The 21343-nt window shown below is 40.4% G+C and overlaps 1 protein-coding gene across 1 annotated transcript; it reads right to left on the minus strand.

The window, feature by feature from the left end:
- Window positions 1–2492: 2492 nt before the first annotated feature.
- On the minus strand, window positions 2493–4603 carry LOC146480712 (uncharacterized). The gene is made up of 3 exons (XM_085109395.1): window positions 4281–4603; window positions 3820–3899; window positions 2493–2785 (listed from the first exon to the last, which is right to left on the minus strand). Exons 1-3 carry the CDS (start codon window positions 4601–4603, stop codon window positions 2493–2495), a joined length of 696 nt encoding a protein of 231 aa, XP_084965521.1.
- Between the last annotated feature and the right edge of the window lie 16740 nt (window positions 4604–21343).

The following is a 21343-nucleotide window of genomic DNA, read 5'->3' on the forward strand; positions in this document are numbered from 1 at the left end:
GAAGCCAAACAAGACGGCTAATAATAACCAAATTATATTTCTTTGAGTATTTTTCAGGATCACATAGTGGATTTTACGACAGTCGAGGACTCAGGAAATGAAGAAGTTCAACCCAAATTTGCCGCATGAAAGATCGCAAAACAATTCACCTTGCACAAAGCCACCCCGCATTGAACGCATTCAGTGGAAGTTTCGACAGGTCGCCCAGAAGGAGTCTTAATTCCCACCCTCTTACACCTGACACATTGTCTCTTCCTACCCTTAATTTTGTCAATGAAATGCTTACCTGCATTTTCCTCCCCGAGTGAAAGGGTCTGAATTTTTTTGCGCTTTAGTGACTGCGCGGCCGAAACGCTAGATGAAAACCCCCCGATAAGTTGCTTCGCAAGCCTAGTGCTAAAATCAACCTGCTTTAATTTAGCCCTCCCTGCCCCGGTAAGAAAATGGTTCTGTAAAATAAAAGCATTACAAATTGAAACATCGATAGAGAACCAAAACAAATACTTATACCATTTCCTAGAAGAACGACCCACAGAATAATACTTACGGAATTGATTGGCGAGGTCAACTCCCCCCATATTTTCATTGTAAAGGCCGATCACAGCTGGCTTGCTGACCTGCTGATTGTGTCTTCGAATGACAACATCAAGGGTATCTGGACTTACATTTGAAGAAATAACACTGACATTCCGTTTGTCATGCCATTTCGTGAAAACTAGCTTACCTTTTTGCCTAACAACCTTTTGTGCGGGACGCAATTTTTGCCGAGCACATGGCGGCAAGTCCTTGCGATTTACCCGAACGGTCGCGCAAGCGAAAGTCTTTTGAACCCGCAAATGTTCCATCAACCTAACTGGTCTGAAAAAATTATCGAAATATACATGGTGGTTCCTGTTCATAAAAGGGGTGATCATCTTGGTGACCACATCATAACCCAACCCATGGATGCGCTGAAGCCTGGGGTCCTTACCCAAATAAACATCAAAATTCAACACGTACCCGTTGCTTGAGTCTGCGGCGATCCAAATCTTGATCCCGTATTTCGTTGGCTTTGCCGGCATGTATTGTCGGAAAGAAAGCCTACCCCTAAATGGAATCATACCCTCATCGACTGAAAGATTTTTAGTGGGGCTAAAAGTAGTTTCACAATTTTGCCTAACATAATTTAGCACGGGTCTTACCTTGTAGCGTTGATCATAGCCAGGATTTCCATGGGCCACTTCTTGGGTCGCATCGTTGAAATGGAGGAAACTACTTAATTCCTTAAACCTATTCTTAGGCATTACTTTCTTAATCCCTACATTACTAAAAAAATCATCAGTTGACCAGTACAGATCTAAACTGGGCAGCCTAACCATACCCATAATAATATTTACAGCAAGGAAAGCTTTTAGTTCAGCGAGCTTAACCGGTCGAAATTTAGCGAGGCGCGCAGGGAAATCGGCAAGCTTTTGGTGAGTGTAAAGGTTGGTTTCTTGCACTATTTTATTCAACAAATCTTCCCCCACAAAAGCTGAAAAGAAATCTACGGGTGTGGGGTTATCTGGAAGCTGGAACTTGATGCCGGAAGCCTCAACAAAATCGGGAATACGAAAGGGAGAAAGTTGATCGGACCACCGAAGTTCATCGGGATCTGCGTCTTCATCACTTACCTCTTCTTCTGCGTCTTCCTCACCTTCGTTTTGATCCTCTTCGCTTTCTGACTCACTGAAATCGAGATCGAGTCACTGTTAGCATTTTGTTCGTGATTTTCAAACCCCTCAATAGCTTTTACCAGGAAGAGGGCTGGCTTGTGCCTGTAATAGCAGGAGAGTTGACTGTATGATTGATAAAAACCCTTTAGTTCTGAGTGGCAGTGTTCAAAGATTCTCAAGTTCTTCAGCATTGACCCAGTCTTCACTATCAAAACACTGTGAGTCAGGCTTATCAAAGTAGTTGTCGAGTTCATGTTCATGGAACACTGTCCTTGAGCGTAGACCTTTGTCATTCTCAATGATTTGCATTATTTCTTCCATAGCTGGAATGTCTTCAAATATTTAATTAAATATTTCAAGAACAGCGATAGCATGCTTCTCTATAAATAATGGGAAAGTATCCATCAGGTAGTGTATGGTGGCAATGTTTTCAGCATTATTCACAAGAGCTTTCACTAGTGGTGACGAAAATCCATGGGTGCTGACAGGATCGAACACTGACAATCCTTCAGAATCATACCGTTCTTTAAGACCCAGAAGTGCACACCTCAGGGCTTCCCTGTCCGCAGTGGTCACATCTCGATTCAATGGCGGCGTGACACATTCAGCAGAATCATCTTCATGTATTGCATTGAATGGTAGTTTGCTTCCCGCACATGTATCCCCATCACACTTGCATTCAATTTCGCAAGTACTGCAGCAGTCGTGCATAAGAATGACAGATTCAACTCTTGGGTCAAATTGGCAATACATAACTTTTCTAAGGCAGGTAGTGGCTCGCGCAAAATCCTTCACTCCTTATTCACAGACTGCTAGTTGTTGGCCATGATAGATGGTCACATCATACGCCTTGTCTCCATTTCGCCCAGCCCATCCTGCCTCTTGAATGTGGTCAACCAGGGTTCTTGCTGGTCCATAATGTGCAATATACTTTACATCAGGAAAATTGACCCCCATGCTAAGAGCTGACGTAGCAATCACAACCCTTATTGGTAAGCTATCTTTCAGTACTCTGGCTGTGACTTTATCCAGGCCGGGAGCTTTGTTTGACGGTAAAGATCTTATTATCTCCCCAACTTCTTCTTCGGTAACTGATTGAAATTCAAATAATAAGCACTGGACATCCTGAAGGCTGCTATTTATCAGACAACAGTTTGATTCTTGATTGAAAGGGTGAACACTTCATTTATCTTTATTTCCCTTAGTTCAACATCCGGGACTTAAGCTGATATGGAAAACACTAGGAAGAATGGGCAAGGATTTTCTCTTCAAAAAGCGTGAGTTTGAAAAGCTATTCCATTATTTTTCGCCATTATAACTGTAGCGTTGTTAGGCTAGTGACCAATTAGTCAAGAAATGAGATCTGGGGTCGGATTTCCGGACTCAATGTCATAAATACTTTCCAGATGTCATTTGGCGTGATTCGTTTCGATTTGTAAATTTACAATGAAGACGGAAAATCAATTTAAAACGCTGTCTTGCTCCGATTAAGCCGATTCTGTTGTAGAAAGCTAGACTAGACTGCTAAAAGACCAGGTTTTAGGTGAGATTTAAGACGCGTTGGCACCATTAATAATTGCCAAATGTTGCACTTGAGTTGTCTACACATAGGCCATGTTTCATGTCAGGTCAAATGTCAGTGCTAGTGTCATGTCCAATTTCAAAGACAAGCCTTCTATACCAGGTCTACAGTATTCTTTGACCTTGCTTTCTTGTGATGAGCCCTAATTAAAGTCTTGTTCTGGACTAGCATATACCATCAGCCTAGAAAGTCTCAAAATGAGGTTAATTTCTGAGGGTATGTTCTTACAAATCCAGACAGAGATGTGTTGCATTTAATATCATTTAAGTGAGTCCAGTTTAAGAACTGTGAAAGGGCAAGTTTGAAATTATCACTTTGTTCATTGACAGTAATCAGCTGACTAGAATCGTCGGCAAACTTGATCAAGAATACATTGTCAAGACCGGTTGGGTGCAAATCGTTTAAGAAGACATGAAAAAGGTATGGCCCACCAACGCTTCCCTGTGTTGTCCCTTTATTGACTTCTCTCCACTCACAGTGGTTCATTTTCAGTGAAAGTCATCGCCATAATTTAAAACAAAGTGATTATCTTTGTAAACGCACATACATAAATTCCTGCTCCCTGCATGCAGATGGCCGTATCCATTTCACCTGCCAATCCTGAAGTGGATGCTTGCATGCAACTTGAAAAAAACAGAGAATTTAAAGTTACTTAGCATTATATATCCGCTTGCGCAGGTTACTGCCAATTCCTTTGGTCTATGGTTTGAACCTTCTGGATTGCTTTGAACAGTATTTGGCGCCATGTGATTCCTCTGAGTCCTTTTCAACTTTCTCCAACAATTTCATGTGGTGCCCTACGAGTTTCAATCCACAGGCTTCTAGCTTCCTTAGTGCCTTTAGTTGCCAGCAAAGCTACACCTGTCCCGTTTATTATTTGTTCCGTTTAACAAAGGAAATATTTAAATGTAACGATAACAGAAGTTGTTGTGCGATGAAGCGGCTTCTTAACGATTGACTCTAAAGGCTTGTGATCAGTGTAGATGATAGTCCATCTACCAAACCTGTAATCATTGAACTTCTTCACTGAGAAAACAATCGCTAGCTTTTGTTTCTCAATCTGTGCATAGCGTGATTTAACTTCTGTCAAGGCTCTACTAGCGTAGGCAATGGGATGCCCGTTTTGCATTAAGGCTGCTCCCAGACCACTTTGACTGCTATCACGCTGGATTTCAAGCACTTCACCGGACCTGTAGTATGCCAAAACGGGTGCAGATACAATGAGACTCTTGACATCATTCCATGGTTTTTCTTGCAGGTCATCCCAACACCTCGATTTGACTTGATCAACGCTGTCAACCGGCTCAGAGAGCGACTTCATTCGCATCGTGGTAACCTCTTTGTTCCGACGTACATCAACGCATTTATTCAAGGTAAGGTCTCTTATCCTAGGAAGCTTTTTAGTGGTTTCCTTGCTTTTGATTCCCAGTACGATACGATTACGTATGAGACTGTCACGCAATCGCAAAAATTGCAAGTCTTTGCCAAGGTCTTCAGTTCAACAACGAAATTGTCAACCATTTCTGTTGGAGGCTTGTCCTTCTTGTTGAAACATTATCTCATAAATTTCGTTTACTTCACCAATGCAATGCCTTTCCATCTTGCCCATCACTACACGCCAGTCGTTTGCATTCTCCTCTTCGGAATAACTGAAAGTTTTGATCACCTTGAGACTATCGTTGCCGATTGCGTGCTTGAACATTGCGAGCTGATACTCTGGACTTTCCCTATCTAATCGAGAAATGACAAAATAATTGTTGTACTTCTCTTTCCACAACTTCCAATTCTCAGTGATTTCTCCTGTAGTGCTCAAATCTAAATGCTGGGGCGGCAAGATCTGGTGAAACATTGTCGATTGCGACGTTTGAGGCTGAGCCGTTGCACCGAGGCTTGAACCGGAATTTCCTTCATCTCCTGGCATCGTGGACGGTTTACGTTGTCGACAAAGAACACAGAGTTAAACACAATCTGCCACCACGTTATAACAGCACAGGGAAAAGTTGTAAACTCGGAAGAAAAGCCTTTTAAGAGCGACTGCCTGTAAGGATCGAGAATTCGCCGTCAACGACCAATTTGGCGAATCGCTCATATTCGGTCCAAAAATACCCTTTGGTGAACTATTTTCAAAAATCATATTCAAAAGTTCCAACGACTTTTTAATTTTGAGAGATTCGCAAAAATTTGAAAATGCGGTCAAAGTGCGGTTTTTCGGCCAACTGAAGGTTCAAAATAAGGTGCGCGGACGAAGCACTGCCAAATGCTTAAACTTACTTCAGTTGAAGTCAAACTTTACACAAACTATGAACAACTATTCTTGTTTATTGTCCACTACTAAACATTTTCAAATCTATTCATTTTGTGATTCTAGCAAGCACGTTAAAACCACCTTTGTAGAGCGCTAAAAATAGCGGCAAAATATAGGTAATATTTAACGGCACAAAAGTGTTCCTGGTACCTCAGTTTTCGATAATTTTACTTTACAGCCTTAACATATAGTTATTAAACATTCACCATGCCAAGTTTCAAGCTCGGACTCGCAACGCTTCCCTCTGAGAAAATCGGAGAACGTTTGCAATGTGTTCGGCTCAAATAACACAAGATTTAACGACAAAATGGAAGCTAATTAACTCGAATTAGGCCAAAATCCAAAAAATAGACTTCAGTCTTCTTAATTTGTCACTTGACGTTAAAAAACTTTTGTCATCGTGTAAAATAAGCATATCCTGAGGTTTTTTTTATCCTAGAAAAGCAAATTGGAGCTGGATATCCCGCCATGTTTACCACGATTAGTTATTCACCTTGCCGACTTCCCTGTTGTCGACAAGTATTGCTTACATTTGGGCTTACATTTCAAAGGAAACAAATGCTGTGAATTGTTACGGGCTTTAATTAAAGTCTTAGAGAAACGTCTTAATTTGTTAGGACACGAAATAAGCTTACATTTTAAGCCATACAGTGTATTTTACTTGACCTACATGAAATGCCTGTGAGCAAGCGCTTGAAGTCGTACGCGTGTAATTTGAAAAGGAAGATAAATTACAAATAAACAAACAATTTGCCGACTCCTCAAAACGTCAGGATGTCAAGAGATTTATTCATGGATAAATATCCCAGTTCAGGAAAAAAGAAACGCCTGTTTTATAAGCTTAATATTTGTAGCAATTTCAAAACTGATAACTCCTGTCTACGAGTAGAAAGTAAAACAAATACATTTAGCATTGATTATTGAAAGAGTTAAATGAAACATACCCATTCTTTCTATTCCTTCCTCTTTAATGCTGCACCACCAAGTTTCTACAAATGCCATACATTTGCTTAATCAGCAGAGGTTATTAACTGAATCCATTTTCTCACAGCACACGCATCCAAGACCATTGAGCATCCGTTCAAAACATCTTTCAAAACTCCGGTGACGTGTCACGCAACCCCAAGTTCAACCTAACTATACCAGAAACTGTTTCAGAATTCGCACCCTGAGTAGCTGCAGATATCACCTATACTACGTTTTCACACTAATTCTCCCACAGTTGACAAAAACTGAACATCAGAAATTACCTAATCAATTCATCTAGAACATTCCAGAACACTTACGTCATTGTCCAAACACTCCAGATTATTTTTAGAATCTAAATGTCTGTCATTTCCCGGAGTTAGCAATCTGTAGTGTTACTAAAAACAGGTTTCCAATACATCAAGGGGTGCTAATATATTGGGTTTAATTGCTTAGCACTTTTTCAATCAGTTTTTCGAAGGAGATCAACCAAGGCAGACAAAAATTCCAGGGTGATTATTCTCCGGCATTTTCAAAGTAATGTGAGTAATGGCTCTTTGCAGCTATATTGCGCTACTCAGTCAGACTACTCTGTGCGGACAATTTAGTGATTACCCTGGTCATTTTGAATGTGTCGCTCTCACGGATTGTACGAAAGATATCACAGGACACTTAGCGAGTCTTAAACTTAGTACCGATGAGGGCATAGGACTGAACTAAAATGAAGTTGCTGTTAGCTAGAGCTGGTGAGTACTTTTGTAATAGCACAAACATAAAGGCTTCCTGTGTTTGTTTTCCATCTCACTTGGTAGAGATAATTTTTTCTAAGTTCCCAAAAAATGTTTTAAGGTGATTTTCACAGTGGAACAAAGGTATCATACCTTAAACATTTGCCCACGCCAAAGGGCCGACTTTGGCATTCGTTGCAGCGTGTGTGTGAAGACCTGGGCCTCAGTATTGCTCCCTCACCCGTCCACAAAAAGGCCCCATACCTGGCTCTTCTAGAGGACATTACTAGCAAGTGCAAGTGCGGAAGTAATCCAATAAGAACTGCAGGCCCGTAGCAAGGTTAAAACAACTAGGAGGGGGGGGGGGGGCAAGCAAATTGGTTAAACAAAGCTACACCCCCCACACCTCCGTCAGTCAAAAAACAGACCATGTAGGGAGTTTAAGATGCAACGAGAATAACAAAAGAAGGAGTAGATTTACTAAGCAAAACAATAACTTTGCACCTGCATCACACTTTTTGCTATTTCTTTGCCGTCACTGTACGCAGACTACCACGTGAAATTGCCTAATTTCACGTTTGAGTCTTTGAAGGAGGACGTAAAAAGACGACGACAAATTTTCCTTCCTTTTTTACTGATTAAAGTGAACTTAGTAATCGGGCAGTAGGAATCCGTCCTCAGGAGATTAGCCTTGAATGAAAAATATATATACATATATAAAATAGCGAGCTGGAATTATCGCGATGAAGTTTAAAAGAACGCGAATATTCTCTTTATAGATAATGTTTTCGCTACCACCACCGTCGTCTTATCTTTAACTCCTTACTAACAAATACATATCGGTCATAAGGATTTTGGTTCTTATTTCCGATTCACAAGGAAGGAATGCGTTTGTTGCTATGTAAAAACCAAACGCTAGCAGAGGAAACTGTCAGGTAATAAACAAATTATTAAAGGTTGTGAAAAGGCACTTGCAGCGCAAGAATAGTCCTGTTTCGAATTCACGAGGACGGCTGGATAAAAAGACAAAAGACACATTTGTACAGGGTTAGCCTCAACCTAAAGCAAAATATTCACAAATTTTAGAAAGAAAGTGCTGAATCCTAAAATAAAACAAGACACAGAATTGTTAAGAGTTCTTCTTCTCACTGGTATTTGTGAATATTTTACTTCAGATTGTGGATAACCCTAGCGGTCTCGGTGAATTCGAAACTGGATTAGTCAAGATTAATTGTTGCACATTATCTTTTTTTTTAATTAGTTATTTTTTGACATATTGTTTTTGTTGTTGTTGTTGGTTTTTTTTTTTTTACACTTTCAAAAATTCTGGGGGGTGGGGGAAAGGGGCTCAAGCCCCCCCCCCCCCCCCCCGGTCACTCCCCCTGCTATATGGAACTAGGGATGGCAGGAGCCCATTGTAATGGGCTCCTGGGGATGGGTATTATATTTTTTCAGAGTTTCGGGAGGATGGCTAATTTCTATTGGTCTCAATTTATGACAAGAAAAAAATCCTACATAGATTTAAAAGATTTCTACGTAGTTGTCAGTTTTGGAGAAAAATTCTTACACAAAAAATTATCTTCCTTCCTTCCCCACTCAGAAATATAAATTCCAGTCTCGTCAACACTAGTCGTTTCGGATATTATTTTGCTTGATTTAGTTTAGATGTTACTAAGGTTGAAGTAATTAAATAAGTATGGTTTAGATAATGTCAGTACCTAACCCGATGGTTTGGTGTTGCGTGACTTAGAAAGATCACAATCTCGATTGCGGCTAACATGACCGCGTGACTATATTTATCCTACGTTTACCGCTCAATGTCTTCAATTTCGCAGAACAATTGAGTTGCTTGCATTAGCATCAAAGGCCACAATTATTTTGCACTATTCTCATCTATGTACTCATTTTTTTTTTCGAGAAAACATAAACGCGGAATCTCACGCTTTGTCATTTGCCGCAAACGCGATTCTAAGCTCAAGCAACTATTTTCAACCCGAAGATTTAATAGGAAAGCAGGTGATACAGACTATGAAGAAAAATGATGTGGATTCAATTGGCATCTGATGCTTATAATAGTTGTATGGTTTCAGTGGTGTGGAATCAAAAGTGGATTCATGGTTTGGGTATGTGCTTATTTTTTGTGAGGACTTCAAACGATAAGCTTAATTTAAGCGATAAATCTGCTACCATTAATTGTTGCGGATCGGACAAGTTCACCTCTTGTTTCTTACTTATTTAATGGCATTTGTGTTCGCAATTGCTATTACAATGTAACTCTGTCATTTTGATTATTTGAAAAAGCATTAGCAAACCTTTTTACATCTCTCAACTGAGAAGCAAGGAATTGCAAGTTTACATTAGCACTCAACGTAAGAATACCTCGAATATTAAAATGGTTCATGGTTCCAAGCGATTTCATGTCGATCTTACAGTTTTCAAAATGTTTATTCTTATACAGTATCCCACTATTCCTCTTACCTAAAGAATTCAGCAAGTTTTTTTAGAAAACCAAGCAGCTAAGGATTCATGACATCTCTTAGATTTGATCTGTCAAAAGTGCTTGCGGACAACTCTCACAGTACAAGTAAACAAAAGGCAAAAGCCGCCGAAGTAAAAGAGCACAGATTTTCATTTCAAATTTAGATTCTCGATAGGCCATAACACCTCTGTGGCCGTTGCCTTGCATGATAGTAGACATATCTTCAGGGTCAAAGCACAAATTAACAAGACTTAAGTTTTATTTTTTAGATTTTGGCCTTATTCGAGTTAATTAGCTTCGATTTTGTCGATAATCTTGTGTTGTTTGAGCCGAACACATTGCAAACGTTCTCCGATTTTCTCAGAGGGAAGCGTTGCGAGTCCGAGCTTGAAACTTGGCATGGTGAATGTTTAATAACTATATGTTAAGGCTGTAAAGTAAAATTATCGAAAACTGAGGTACCAGGAACACTTTTGTGCCGTTAAATATTACCAAAATTTCGCCGCCATTTTTAGCGCTCTACAAAGGTGGTTTTAAAGTGCTCGCTAGAATCACAAAATGAATAGATTTGAAAATGTTTAGTAGTGGACAATAAACAAGAATAGTTGTTCATAGTTTGTGTAAAGTTTGACTTCAACTGAAGTAAGTTTAAGCATTTGGCAGTGCTTCGTCTGCGCACCTTATTTTGAACCTTCAGTTGGCCGAAAAACCGCACTTTGACCGCATTTTCAAATTTTTGCGAATCTCTCAAAATTAAAAAGTCGTTGGAACTTTTAAATATGATTTTTGAAAATAGTTCACCAAAGGGTATTTTTGGACCGAATATGAGCGATTCGCCAAATTGGTCGTTGATGGCGAATTCTCGATCCTTACAGGCAGCCGCTCTTAATACTTGAGATGTTGACTACGATACTACATCTAACAACTGTAATAAATTACATTAAAGCATGCAAGCAAGCATGCGAATGAATTTAACACATTATGACAGAAGTATTTTCTCGACGTACGTTTGTCGAATTCAAAGTTCGACTTACCTTCAAATTTGGCTGCTACTGCCTCTTCAAAATTAGTCTATATCAAGTCATAAACTTCCTCAAGATAGATAGATAGATAATTTATGAAAAACTGACAAGTCTTCCTTTTTTTTTGTTCCGCTGTTAGCCATGGTCTTTTCTCAACCGAAATACGCAGAATGATTGCAAATGGCGATCGATCTCCTTCAGTTCTTTCAAAACTGGTGCGGATCACTGCAAACTGGCCTCAAAACATACATACATACATACATATACTTTATTTATCCTCGAATTTACAGAGTAGCTTTGAATAGCTAATATCTTCGAGAAAGAGACCATGTTTGACGATGTTTTCGAGGAGAATGGCAAGAAGAAAACGAGGCTGGGATAGAAACGAAGTAGTTCATTGTCATTGCAACAAACTTCCATGTACCCATGTTCATTCCGTGCATGTTTGGGCTATTCAGAAATAAGTAAAATCGATACTTTATTTTGTTTTCCTTTCTTAAATATCTCAAACGATCAAACTGTTCTGGATTCCAACATATCCTTTTCTACATTTTCACATTTTTAACTGTAAACAACTGTTTGTGTCCATGAAAAACTCCCAAATGTCCTAAATTTACTTGAGCTCCCAGTTAAGGAAAATTTCGTCAATGATCCATCCACTTCAGGGTAGGTGTTGTCTCCAAGCATTCGCCTGGGGTACAAAAAGTTATCATCTCGACGCAGTAAATCTGGAAAAATTCCAATGTTGTTTGGTGCGTTTTTAGCAAGTACTTCAGCCGGTATAATCAGAGAAAGATGATTTCCAACGTCTGTGGCTGTCGTCAACTTCTCGTCATCACTGCAATCTGTGTGTGCATTCACTACGTCTGTCCTTCTCAATCAATTGTGGGATGTGACAATTATCTTTCTGTTTGTTTGAGCTACTTCTAACTCCCGTTGTTTTCTTCGATAACAGTGATGTTAAGTGGCTATCGCTGCCACTGGTTGTCAGGCTGCTCTGACTTTCCTCGTTCCGAGGGGTATTAAGGTTTGTTCGAAAGTCTTGCCCTCTTTTGGAAGGTTTTTTTCTTCGGTTGTGTTTTCCGGGCAACTTTCTTCTTTTTCGCAACCGAGCCACATCTTGCTCCCTCTGAAATATCTCCCACGTTTTTGCTTACTTTTGCGCTCCTTTTGTTATCCTTTTGTTAATCCTGCCTCTCTTCCTTGCTTCGTTTAGCTTTCAAAGGCTCGTCAAGGGTTTCCTCTGGTTCTAATGTGTGCTTCCGTTTTCTTCCGAACTTTGACTTAGTTAAAAGTTTATTGATCTATTAAAGTAAGATTAAAGAAGCCACATGTCACCTTCTGGACCATACCCTTTGAATCTCACTTTATACTCGTAGGATAAGGTGGTTTTGCAAAGACGGTGCTCAATCACGTCTTCTACCTAATAAAACCCTTCCTCCAGTACTGGTGAGTCTGCATTCTCCTCGTTTCGGTTAACACTGGACTCACTGCTTTCACCTCGTGGAGCATAACCCATCTTAGTCAACTTTTCTTTAGTCTTAGGATGTAGCTGGTACTTTGCTGGAGTGGCTTGATCAACGAGTAGCTCCACAGGGCCAAGTAAACTTGATGGCTCTTTCTATGGTGTGAGAATAACATCTTTGGAAACACTATACGTGCTATCGGCTCGTGAGTACCTATAAAGTGAGCATCGAAACCTCACTGACTCAGAGCCATCTTTGGTAGACTGAAGAATTTCAATCGACCGATGTCATAATTTTTGGAGCCAAGGTGAGAATATTTGAGGGCAACATCACAGAATTTGATTATGTCGTGGTTTGGGTCAATTGGAGCTTTGCCAGGAAGGTGCTTTGACGCCTAGTGCCGCTTTTGTCTGGATCGTGAGAAGTACTCTCTCGGTAGCAGTAATTTAATAGCTTGTTTAATATGAATTGAAGAAATTGTGCCATCGTTCAGTTGCCTAGAAATCATCCACTTCTTTGCTTTCCCTTCTGGTAGAGGCTCATCGACTTCTTCTAACACATCACTTTCGATAGTTTCCCCAGCATCTTGTAAGGAAAGATCCGTAGTCTTTAGGCACTCATTGTCGTCGACACCTTCTGATATTTGTTCTTCAATCTCAGTTAGCTCATCCAGTGCATTGTCGGCAAATGAAACATCCAATTTATTGTAGCCATCTGGAAGGAGACAGTTTACCAATTTAATTCCACTCGGGTGTTCAAATTTGTACGGAGTATCCCAGTATCCTGACTCCTTCAATAACTGAATGCATGATGCTGGCATGTACCTTGAAAACAACATCTGTCCTTCTTTTTTTCCAGCTGAATGGGCTTGCCTTTGTAGCTGAAGGAATTCAGAAAAGCTCTCAGGATATGAATACGACACAGACAAGGACTCACTGTGTTCTTTGAAGGCAAATGCCCGTCTTCTCCTTTTTGCAGACATCTTTATTTGCACACCAGCTTGAGCCAATCGTACTTTCGCATTTAAATTAAATTGAACAGTAGAGCTTTTCTGAAGCATGTCCGCAAAAGTAGGCTGTGAATCCAGGGACTGGATCTCGTTTGTCTTTCCCTGCATTTCGCTAATGATCCTTTCCGTTGCCTTAGTTCCAGAGCGATATGGACATGCCCAGTTGGGTCCAAGTTCTTTGAAGTGAAGATACATGGCTAGTTGATGGAGGGAGGCTGCAGCAAATTGGATTTCAGGGGTTAGATAACACCCATGTGTCAAAAAATGCCCTCGCTTTGAAGGATTACTCTTGGCACCAAACTGCGAATGCAAGCGAACATTCTTGAGTTCTAGAACCTTCTTCCATAGTCGAAACACAGTGATTGCACAGGAGACAGACTTCTGGACATCTGCGGGGGAGCCGAAACCTGGATTTTGAAAAGGGTCTACCAGATTTGTTACAGCCCTTATATAAAGACTAGTGCCCTGTGAACCTGGTACATGTTCGTCTAGCAAATCTGCAATCCTTTTGGTGAAAATGCGCTCACAGGCATCGGAATTTTGGTTGAAGAAGTAAATCAGAACAAGGTCTGTTGCAGTGATGCCTGTATCAAGCCCAGCTTCCTGGCATCTTTGACGGAGATCTTTCAAATGCTGAATGGTTGCAATGCGGGTCTTGCCACCTCTTTCTTCCCAAAAGGTCAGATCTCGTGTCTCGTACTTCAAGTTCTTTAAGAACAATCTCTGTTCGTGATCATAGTCCAGATAGGCGATCGAGGGAAGAAACCAATTATAAGGTGCACGAAATCTTTCATCTTCCGTGCCAAAGCCTAGAAAGTAAACACCACCGTCAACTTCGGCTATACTAGGGGTCATCATCTGGGCTGCTGCCGCCAATGACAATTCAGCAGAGTCTGTTGAATATCCCACTAGTTGAAGAAGAGAGTTCCTCGGCTTTCCACATTGTTCATAGAAGCAATTGTGTCACAATTTCTCCCAGTACTTTAAAAGATGAACGGCTTTGTAACCTTTGCCTGGTTCAGGCCACATACAGTATATCACTGTAGGTTCATCCCTTGAAGCTAAAGAAACCAAGTTGTGAACTGATACCGATTTGGAGAGTTGATCCCGTGCTATTATACCATCCACCATCCATTTGAGTGCCCCGAAATCGTCCATGTCACCGTGCGATCGATTTTTTTCTCGGGATGGGTAACACTTCCTCGTCCCAACTGTTCACATCTGGATTCCAAGAATTTCCCAGCAGAGAGACATCACCAGATCTTGTCATGTATGGCTCTAAATATCTCAGTGATCTAGCCCCATCGCTTGCTTCGTTGAGAGGAAGGTTCTTGAACGATGATGCATGTGTTAGCGCGCTTTGATTAATTCCCGGATCCAATCACATCACTGCTGCATGTTTAGTCGCGTTTGTCTCTCTTGCAAGACCGAAAAGTTCCGAAAGAATGGCGTAATTCGCAGGCCCTAGCTGATTTTTGAAAAGGCTACTTATGTCCTTGATGATATTTAAATAATGGTGGTTATTAGCCTTAAGCATTTTAGCGACCAGGTTCTTAATAACAAGGACTTGAATTGGCTGTGTCTTTGATACGCCCGACTTAAAAAGCCTAACCAGGTCTATGATCAGGTTTTGGTCATCTCCATTACTGTAGTTCTCCTGAAGCTGTTTTCCCACTCCAGTGGTGAGAGCTTCACTTGTATTAATGCCGAAACCTGTTTTGCAGCATCTTTTCGCCTACTTACTTCTTTATTCAACGCGTCTGATAACTCTTCCCTTCTAGCATTTCATTTGTTAAAGCCAACATGTCCAATGCGATTTTCAAGGCTGTCGCAGCTTCCACTTTTACAATGTCTGAGAATGTCTTTTAGCTCCCGCATTTGCTTTGCACAGTTCGCGCAAGTGTATGGGTTTTCTGCATATGACAGGGCATCCTCCAAACAAGGTGGGTCGAGGCTCTTTATTCCCCCAGTGATCCGAATTTCTTTACCATGGACAGTGACGAGTCAAGCCAGAGGAACGTACGCTGACCGGGATGATGTGTGCGATTTTTTTATTATCTCACCCGCATCCACTGGGTGTTGTTTTTTCCAGGACTTGTAGTCGCAGCAGCTTCCATGACCGAGTAGGGAAGTGACGCAGTTTATGTTACCAGAAGCCAGTTCTTTTTCAAAGAGCGTCTTCGAGGTTACTCTTCTGATACCTTCGTCACGGACAAAATGTTTAACGACCTCTGGTTCCCACAAATAACAACAACGAACTTTTTCAAGAGGTTGAGTTTCATTGCCAGATCCAGAGGTCTTACCTACTTTAAAGGCACCTTGAAGTACCTCGTGATGTCATTGAAGCTTCTCCTGGCCGTCTTTTCTTCTGATGGGGCTGCTATCTTTTTTGAGATCTGTTTGTCTTCCGTGAAAAAGTTAAGTGCATCTTGATGGCATTTGGACCTACTGTGTTCTTCCGTCGCTGCCACTCCAGAAAACTTCAAGATGCCACTGCCATCCAAAATATTTTGTATGGAGATCTTTTTGCTTTTTATCTTGTGGTGTTTCTGATGGTTTCTTAAGGCCCATTTCTGGTGTGGAAGACAGATCTCACACTTGACCGTAGAACCACTGGCATGTGAAAACTGAGGAAAGCTTTTTCCTCTTTCAGCAAACTGCACTTGTTCCCCAGCTAGGCTTCCAACTATCACTGGAGGAAAGGCGAGTGCCAGAAACGCTCTCATCCGGGAAACTAAATATGTGGCATTTTTCCCTGCACCCCCTATTGGGCTGTTTGAAGAGGATTCGAAATCTGGAAATATCTCCTGAAGAAAGCCATTGAAAGACTTAAAACTTCCTGGAAGGTGCGAGGGAATCATCTTCTTTACTGCCTTATGATGCTTCATGAAAAATCTTTTCGCATCATCTTCTACCACCTCTATTTCCGGTTGTGGCCACTCTTCGGTTTGCTGTTGAGGTTGTTGTCCAATTCGAAATCACTGTCTGGCTGTTCACTTTCCTCGCCAAAAATACTTGTATTGTTGTCGAAATCATTTAGGAAGTCATCGTCGTGTCTGCCAAGTGGTCTATCAGTGGTAGTTTCCCAGTCTTCAGGTGCTTCCTGATCAACATCTTTAACAGAATCACCTGTTTTGCTCTCTGGTTTTTGGATTTTTTTCGGCCGGATCTGCATTCTGTTCTCCATCGGATTCTTGCACGCCGAAGTCACTGCTTTGTATCGCACCAGCACTGTCGACGCCATTATCAGAAAAGGGTTTTCGTCGTAAGAAAGAAAAACGCTTGCTGTCCGTAATAGGAAAAGAAATCGCTTCGGGATTCGTTTGGTATGCCATATTCTTGCTTGAAGTGGTCCCAGATTTCCGCCTTCCTGACAAAGTCTCCCTCGCCTCCTTCTGAATACCTCATTAACATCCATTTCTCAACATCATCTGCTTTAAAGCACTGGCTTGAAGTCGCTGACGGTGACTGTGTGAAGAATGCTAAACCCCTGTAGCCATGTGCTTTCCTCTTTCTCTTGACAGAAGTGACCATTCCCTTGTAACCAACCAACAAAAACGCCTTTCCCAGAAGGCCAAAGAAATTTTCTCTTTCCTTTTCTCCGCTGCCGTGTGCTACCTTAAAACTTTGCCAAAACCTGTCTCGTTCAATGACATGGTCGGCATCTTTTTTAAAATTCATGATGGTGCGCGCCAATGGCTAAAGGGAATCGAGATGTAAGATGCGTCAGGATAATCTGTCTTAAAAATATTAAATTGGCCAAGTCACACGTGTATCCATCTTTTTTTTGGTCAATTTCAGAGAATGTGTTTGCTAACAAGACGAATTTTTAAATTTTTTGCCTTCAACAATGTTAAATTGGCAGTGTCTGTGGTGAGTTCACAATGTTCGAAAGCTGTCATGATTGCGCGTGTGTAGTCATTTTCTAAACGTCAGGTACCAGACAAAAGCTAAATAGATATCTAAACAATCAATTTTAGAAATCACTTCTTTTAAATTACATTTTGGTAAATTTCTCAGTAGTAAAGCAGACTTCGACTTTCTTACTTTATGTAATAAAATAAAAATATTTCATTTTTCCGAAACATTAAACACAAAATGTTCGTACTTCAGATGCTGGAAATTTGGAAACATATGTCTGAGCCAAATTTCTTTTTACTTTCGGGTAAGAATGATTCAGAAACTACTTAATCAATAATACCAAATGTACCTTTTCCTCTATTGCACGCTTTTCCTGCCCTTCCTCCTTTACTAAATGCGATTTTTCAACTTCCCTGCGAAAAGACGGTATTCACCAGTTCAGCTGAAACACTAAAGAAATCTGAAATATATTAACCTTTTTATTTTTTAAGATTAACGAGTTGACAGAAATTCACGATTTGAATTTTAAAATACCACTAGGAATTTAAACACGTCGACTCCACGTTGACTTAATTAGAAATAGGGAAGAATCCTTTAAGTTGTTGATATATTATTTTAGTAATTATGCAAACGTTAAACAATAGTTTCTTACATTGGCAACGGATTCGTCGACATGCCTGTTTCTTGTCCAAGTCGAAGATTCACTTGAAAAATATCTACAAAAAGGACACGCGACATATCAAAACTGTTCTTACTGACAAGGGTATTTCTTCTGAAATGTCCGGACAATCAGAAATCCAATTCTCATTGTAGCGTGTCACAAGGAAAATTAAAATACCCAAGGCAAACTTTCCAACTAAGACGAAATCGTGCAATCCTCGCAAACAGATCTGGTATCTCTTCCACGTAATGTACAAAAGGCCAATGATTCCCAATCATTTAAACCAACTTATGTGCAATCACCCAAGAACAAAAACACCCATACCAAATGTACAAGAGGCCAAAATTCCCACCCATGTAAAACAAGCAATGTACAATCAGCCAAAAACACCCATACCAAATTTGTATCTCGCAACAATTCACTGCAAAGCTCGCAAACACACCTGATATCACTACCAAGTAGTTCGAAACCCTCGCTGCAAATGTCCAAGAGGCCAAAATTCCCATCCATGTAAAACAAGCAATGTGCAATCAGCCAAAAAACACCCATACCAAATTTGTATCTCGCAACAATTCACTGTAAAGCTCGCAAACACACCTGATATCACTACCAAGTAGTTCGAAACCCTCGCTGCAAATGTGCAAGAGGCCAAAATTCCCAGCCATGTAAAACAAGCAATGTGCAATCAGCCAAAAAACACCCATACCAAATTTGTATCCCGCAACAATTCACTGCAAAGCTCTCAAACACACCTGACATCACTACCAAGTAGTTCGAAACCCTCGCTGCAAATGTGCAAGGGACCAAAATCTCCACCCTTTTAAAAGAACTGATGTGCAATGACATATGGAATTTGTAATTTACAACAATTATCTGCAAAGCTGTCTAACACACCTGGTATACCAACGATCTCGAAAGACCATGCTTCAACTGTGCAATAAAGACTATAACCATGAGCCATCCATGTCAAATTTGCGGGATGTATTTTACCGTAGTAAAAAAGAGCAATAACAATAACCCAAAACTCCCATCCACGTCGAAATTGCAACTTGTGGCAGGTCGACAATATAAAAAGCCTAACACGGACACTACTGAGTAATACCTCTATGCAAGTTGCTGGAGACGTTTGACATCGTTCTGCATCAGATATGTTAGTGAGGATTCCTCCAGATGTGCACATTTTACGTAAAACTCAGTACGACTGTATTTGCTTAGACTGCTTAAAATTGTTTCCTATTTATGGTGGCTGAACACAGTTAACGATTATTCACCAAAGTGGAGGTGAACAGTGGTGGATATTAACCGAGCTGCGCGAGTGGCGAGGTAACTATCCACCACTATTCACAGAAACTGAGGTCAATATTTGTTTTAGTATATACCAAACCAGTGAAATTGTAAGCCTCAAAATAACAGTTTTAACACACCTTGCGAGCGACCGGAAAAGCGCGCAAAAAGTCCGAGTGGGGGGGGGGGGGGGGTTGCGTGACGACCCTAAAAACGGCTGCGAAGGAGACTAGGTAATTAGGCGTTATTATAACAAAACAGAAAAACGGAGATTCAGGATCCCTGCTTACTACATTTTTTTACGACTCAGTAAACGCGTAAAACGTTTTTTTTTTTGTTTTTGTTTTTTTTCCGAAAGACACCCTTGTAGGACTACAGTAACCCTTCGGCATGATTTTGAAATCTAATCATTATCCAAAAAGTTTGATTTTCCCAGTGCGCAGGTAAGTTGAGTTCGATAACCAAGGTTTGGATGACAAATACATCCGCTTGCGGTCACATGAAATTTCACATCCCGTGGTGTCGAGAGTGCTTCAATGTCATTCAATCACGTTTTAGCAGCGTATACCTTCGCGGAATCTAAATTTCCTTCTTTGCTAAATCTGGACCAAAAATTAGACGATGTTATTGATAGTTCAGAAGTTCTTTTCCACCATTCTTCAACAAAATGTCCGTTTAAACTGTTTAAAAGATTTCAAAACAGAATTGGTTTCTCGGTCACGACCGCGCAGTGACCACGCACTGACGCACCGTGCCTGGTATTCTGAAGGGCAATATTGTAGCAAAATTAATCACTTTCTTGTCGACTTTTGAATGTTTTGCAAAAGTAAGATACGCAACAATCTCAGTTCTTGAGTTTGCTGATTAAGAGCAAGAAAATAACACGCGTCAACTAAAACGCGGACATTTTATGTGTGGATTTTGGAATGTGCCGATCACAGGTTGATGACAGATTTACCCAAGTTTTTTCAGCCAGTATAAACACTGTACAAATGTTCCATGGTATGTCAGTAAATATCTACCTTGGTAAACGCTGTTAACGCTTGAGTGTTCACACATCATCACTAAGCTTTCCAATTTAGAATGTTCTTAGACAGCTGGGAAGACATATTCCGAAAATATTCAATTCATCAGTTATATTTTGGTATATTCGTACTGTGATCTGTACTTATAGCAAATGTTATCAACCCTACAAGAGCGGGTTGGATGGCAGTCAATATTAAATCTAAAAGAAAAACGTCAATTGCCGAGAACAAAAGGCGTTTAATTTCTTGTGTGATAAGGATGTTACGGTTAGCTAGTAATTTATTATTTTTTTTACAAAGCGAAGGTGTTTGTATCAAAATAATAATTAAGTGGAGACATGATTTTTCGTGATTTCTGATATAATACAGTCGAACAGATTTTTTTTTCAGCCTAGTGCGGATGAGTTCAAAGTGTTCTAAGAGAAATTCGGCTGTAATGACAGACACCACATTCACTTTACTGAGATCGGAAAACGGCACTGTTGAACTACCCTTAGCGAAATTGGTAGTGTACCAAATACAAAAGTGCGTAGCCTAAAATGTCAGGACAAGGGTTTGGTATCAACGTTACGTATTCTGGAAAAAAGAAAGCGAAAAAAGCCAAAAAACGGCAAAAAAATGGGCCCTAGACTTCAATAAGCTTACGTTATGATAGATTGCAAACATCTCTTCTTTGGCTGATGCAAAACAGATCCAAGGGATTCAGAAAATGACCTCAAATTGATAAATGTTTCGCAGATCCGGCATTGACATCATGAGACTGAGCTTATTCCCGCTGCAAAATTATTCTGACCGTGACATTTTAGCGGTGGAAAGCGACTTACCATGAGAATACAGACAAACTAATTGGAAAAAATACCATTTTCTCTTCATGCAGGGCTTGGAAGGAACGTCGAGTGACAGAAATTCTCAAATTTCACAGCACAAGTAGTACAATGTGGCTATGTTCTCAGACCCCGGTTCAGACGCAATGTCACAGATATTGTTATATTCATTCGTCTTCTTGATGGTATACTCAAATACGAAGTTCTTGGAAGGACTTTGATTTTAATAAATAGTTATAACAGACCAGACTGTAGCTATGTATATATATGTATAGATGACCGGGCTCGATGGAGCCATAAAAAAATATACCTTATTTATAGTGGCAAATTTAGGCAAGGACTGCGAAGAGACATAAGAGACAGATCGGACGAGCGTTTCTTTGTTTGATTTTGTTCCAAGGCAATCCTGGCATGAAAGGCCAAAGAAGTTAAAAAGC

Source organism: Pavona decussata, unplaced genomic scaffold, assembly GCF_977016875.1.
Source record: "Pavona decussata unplaced genomic scaffold, jaPavDecu1.1 SCAFFOLD_53, whole genome shotgun sequence".
NCBI lineage: Eukaryota > Metazoa > Cnidaria > Anthozoa > Scleractinia > Agariciidae > Pavona > Pavona decussata.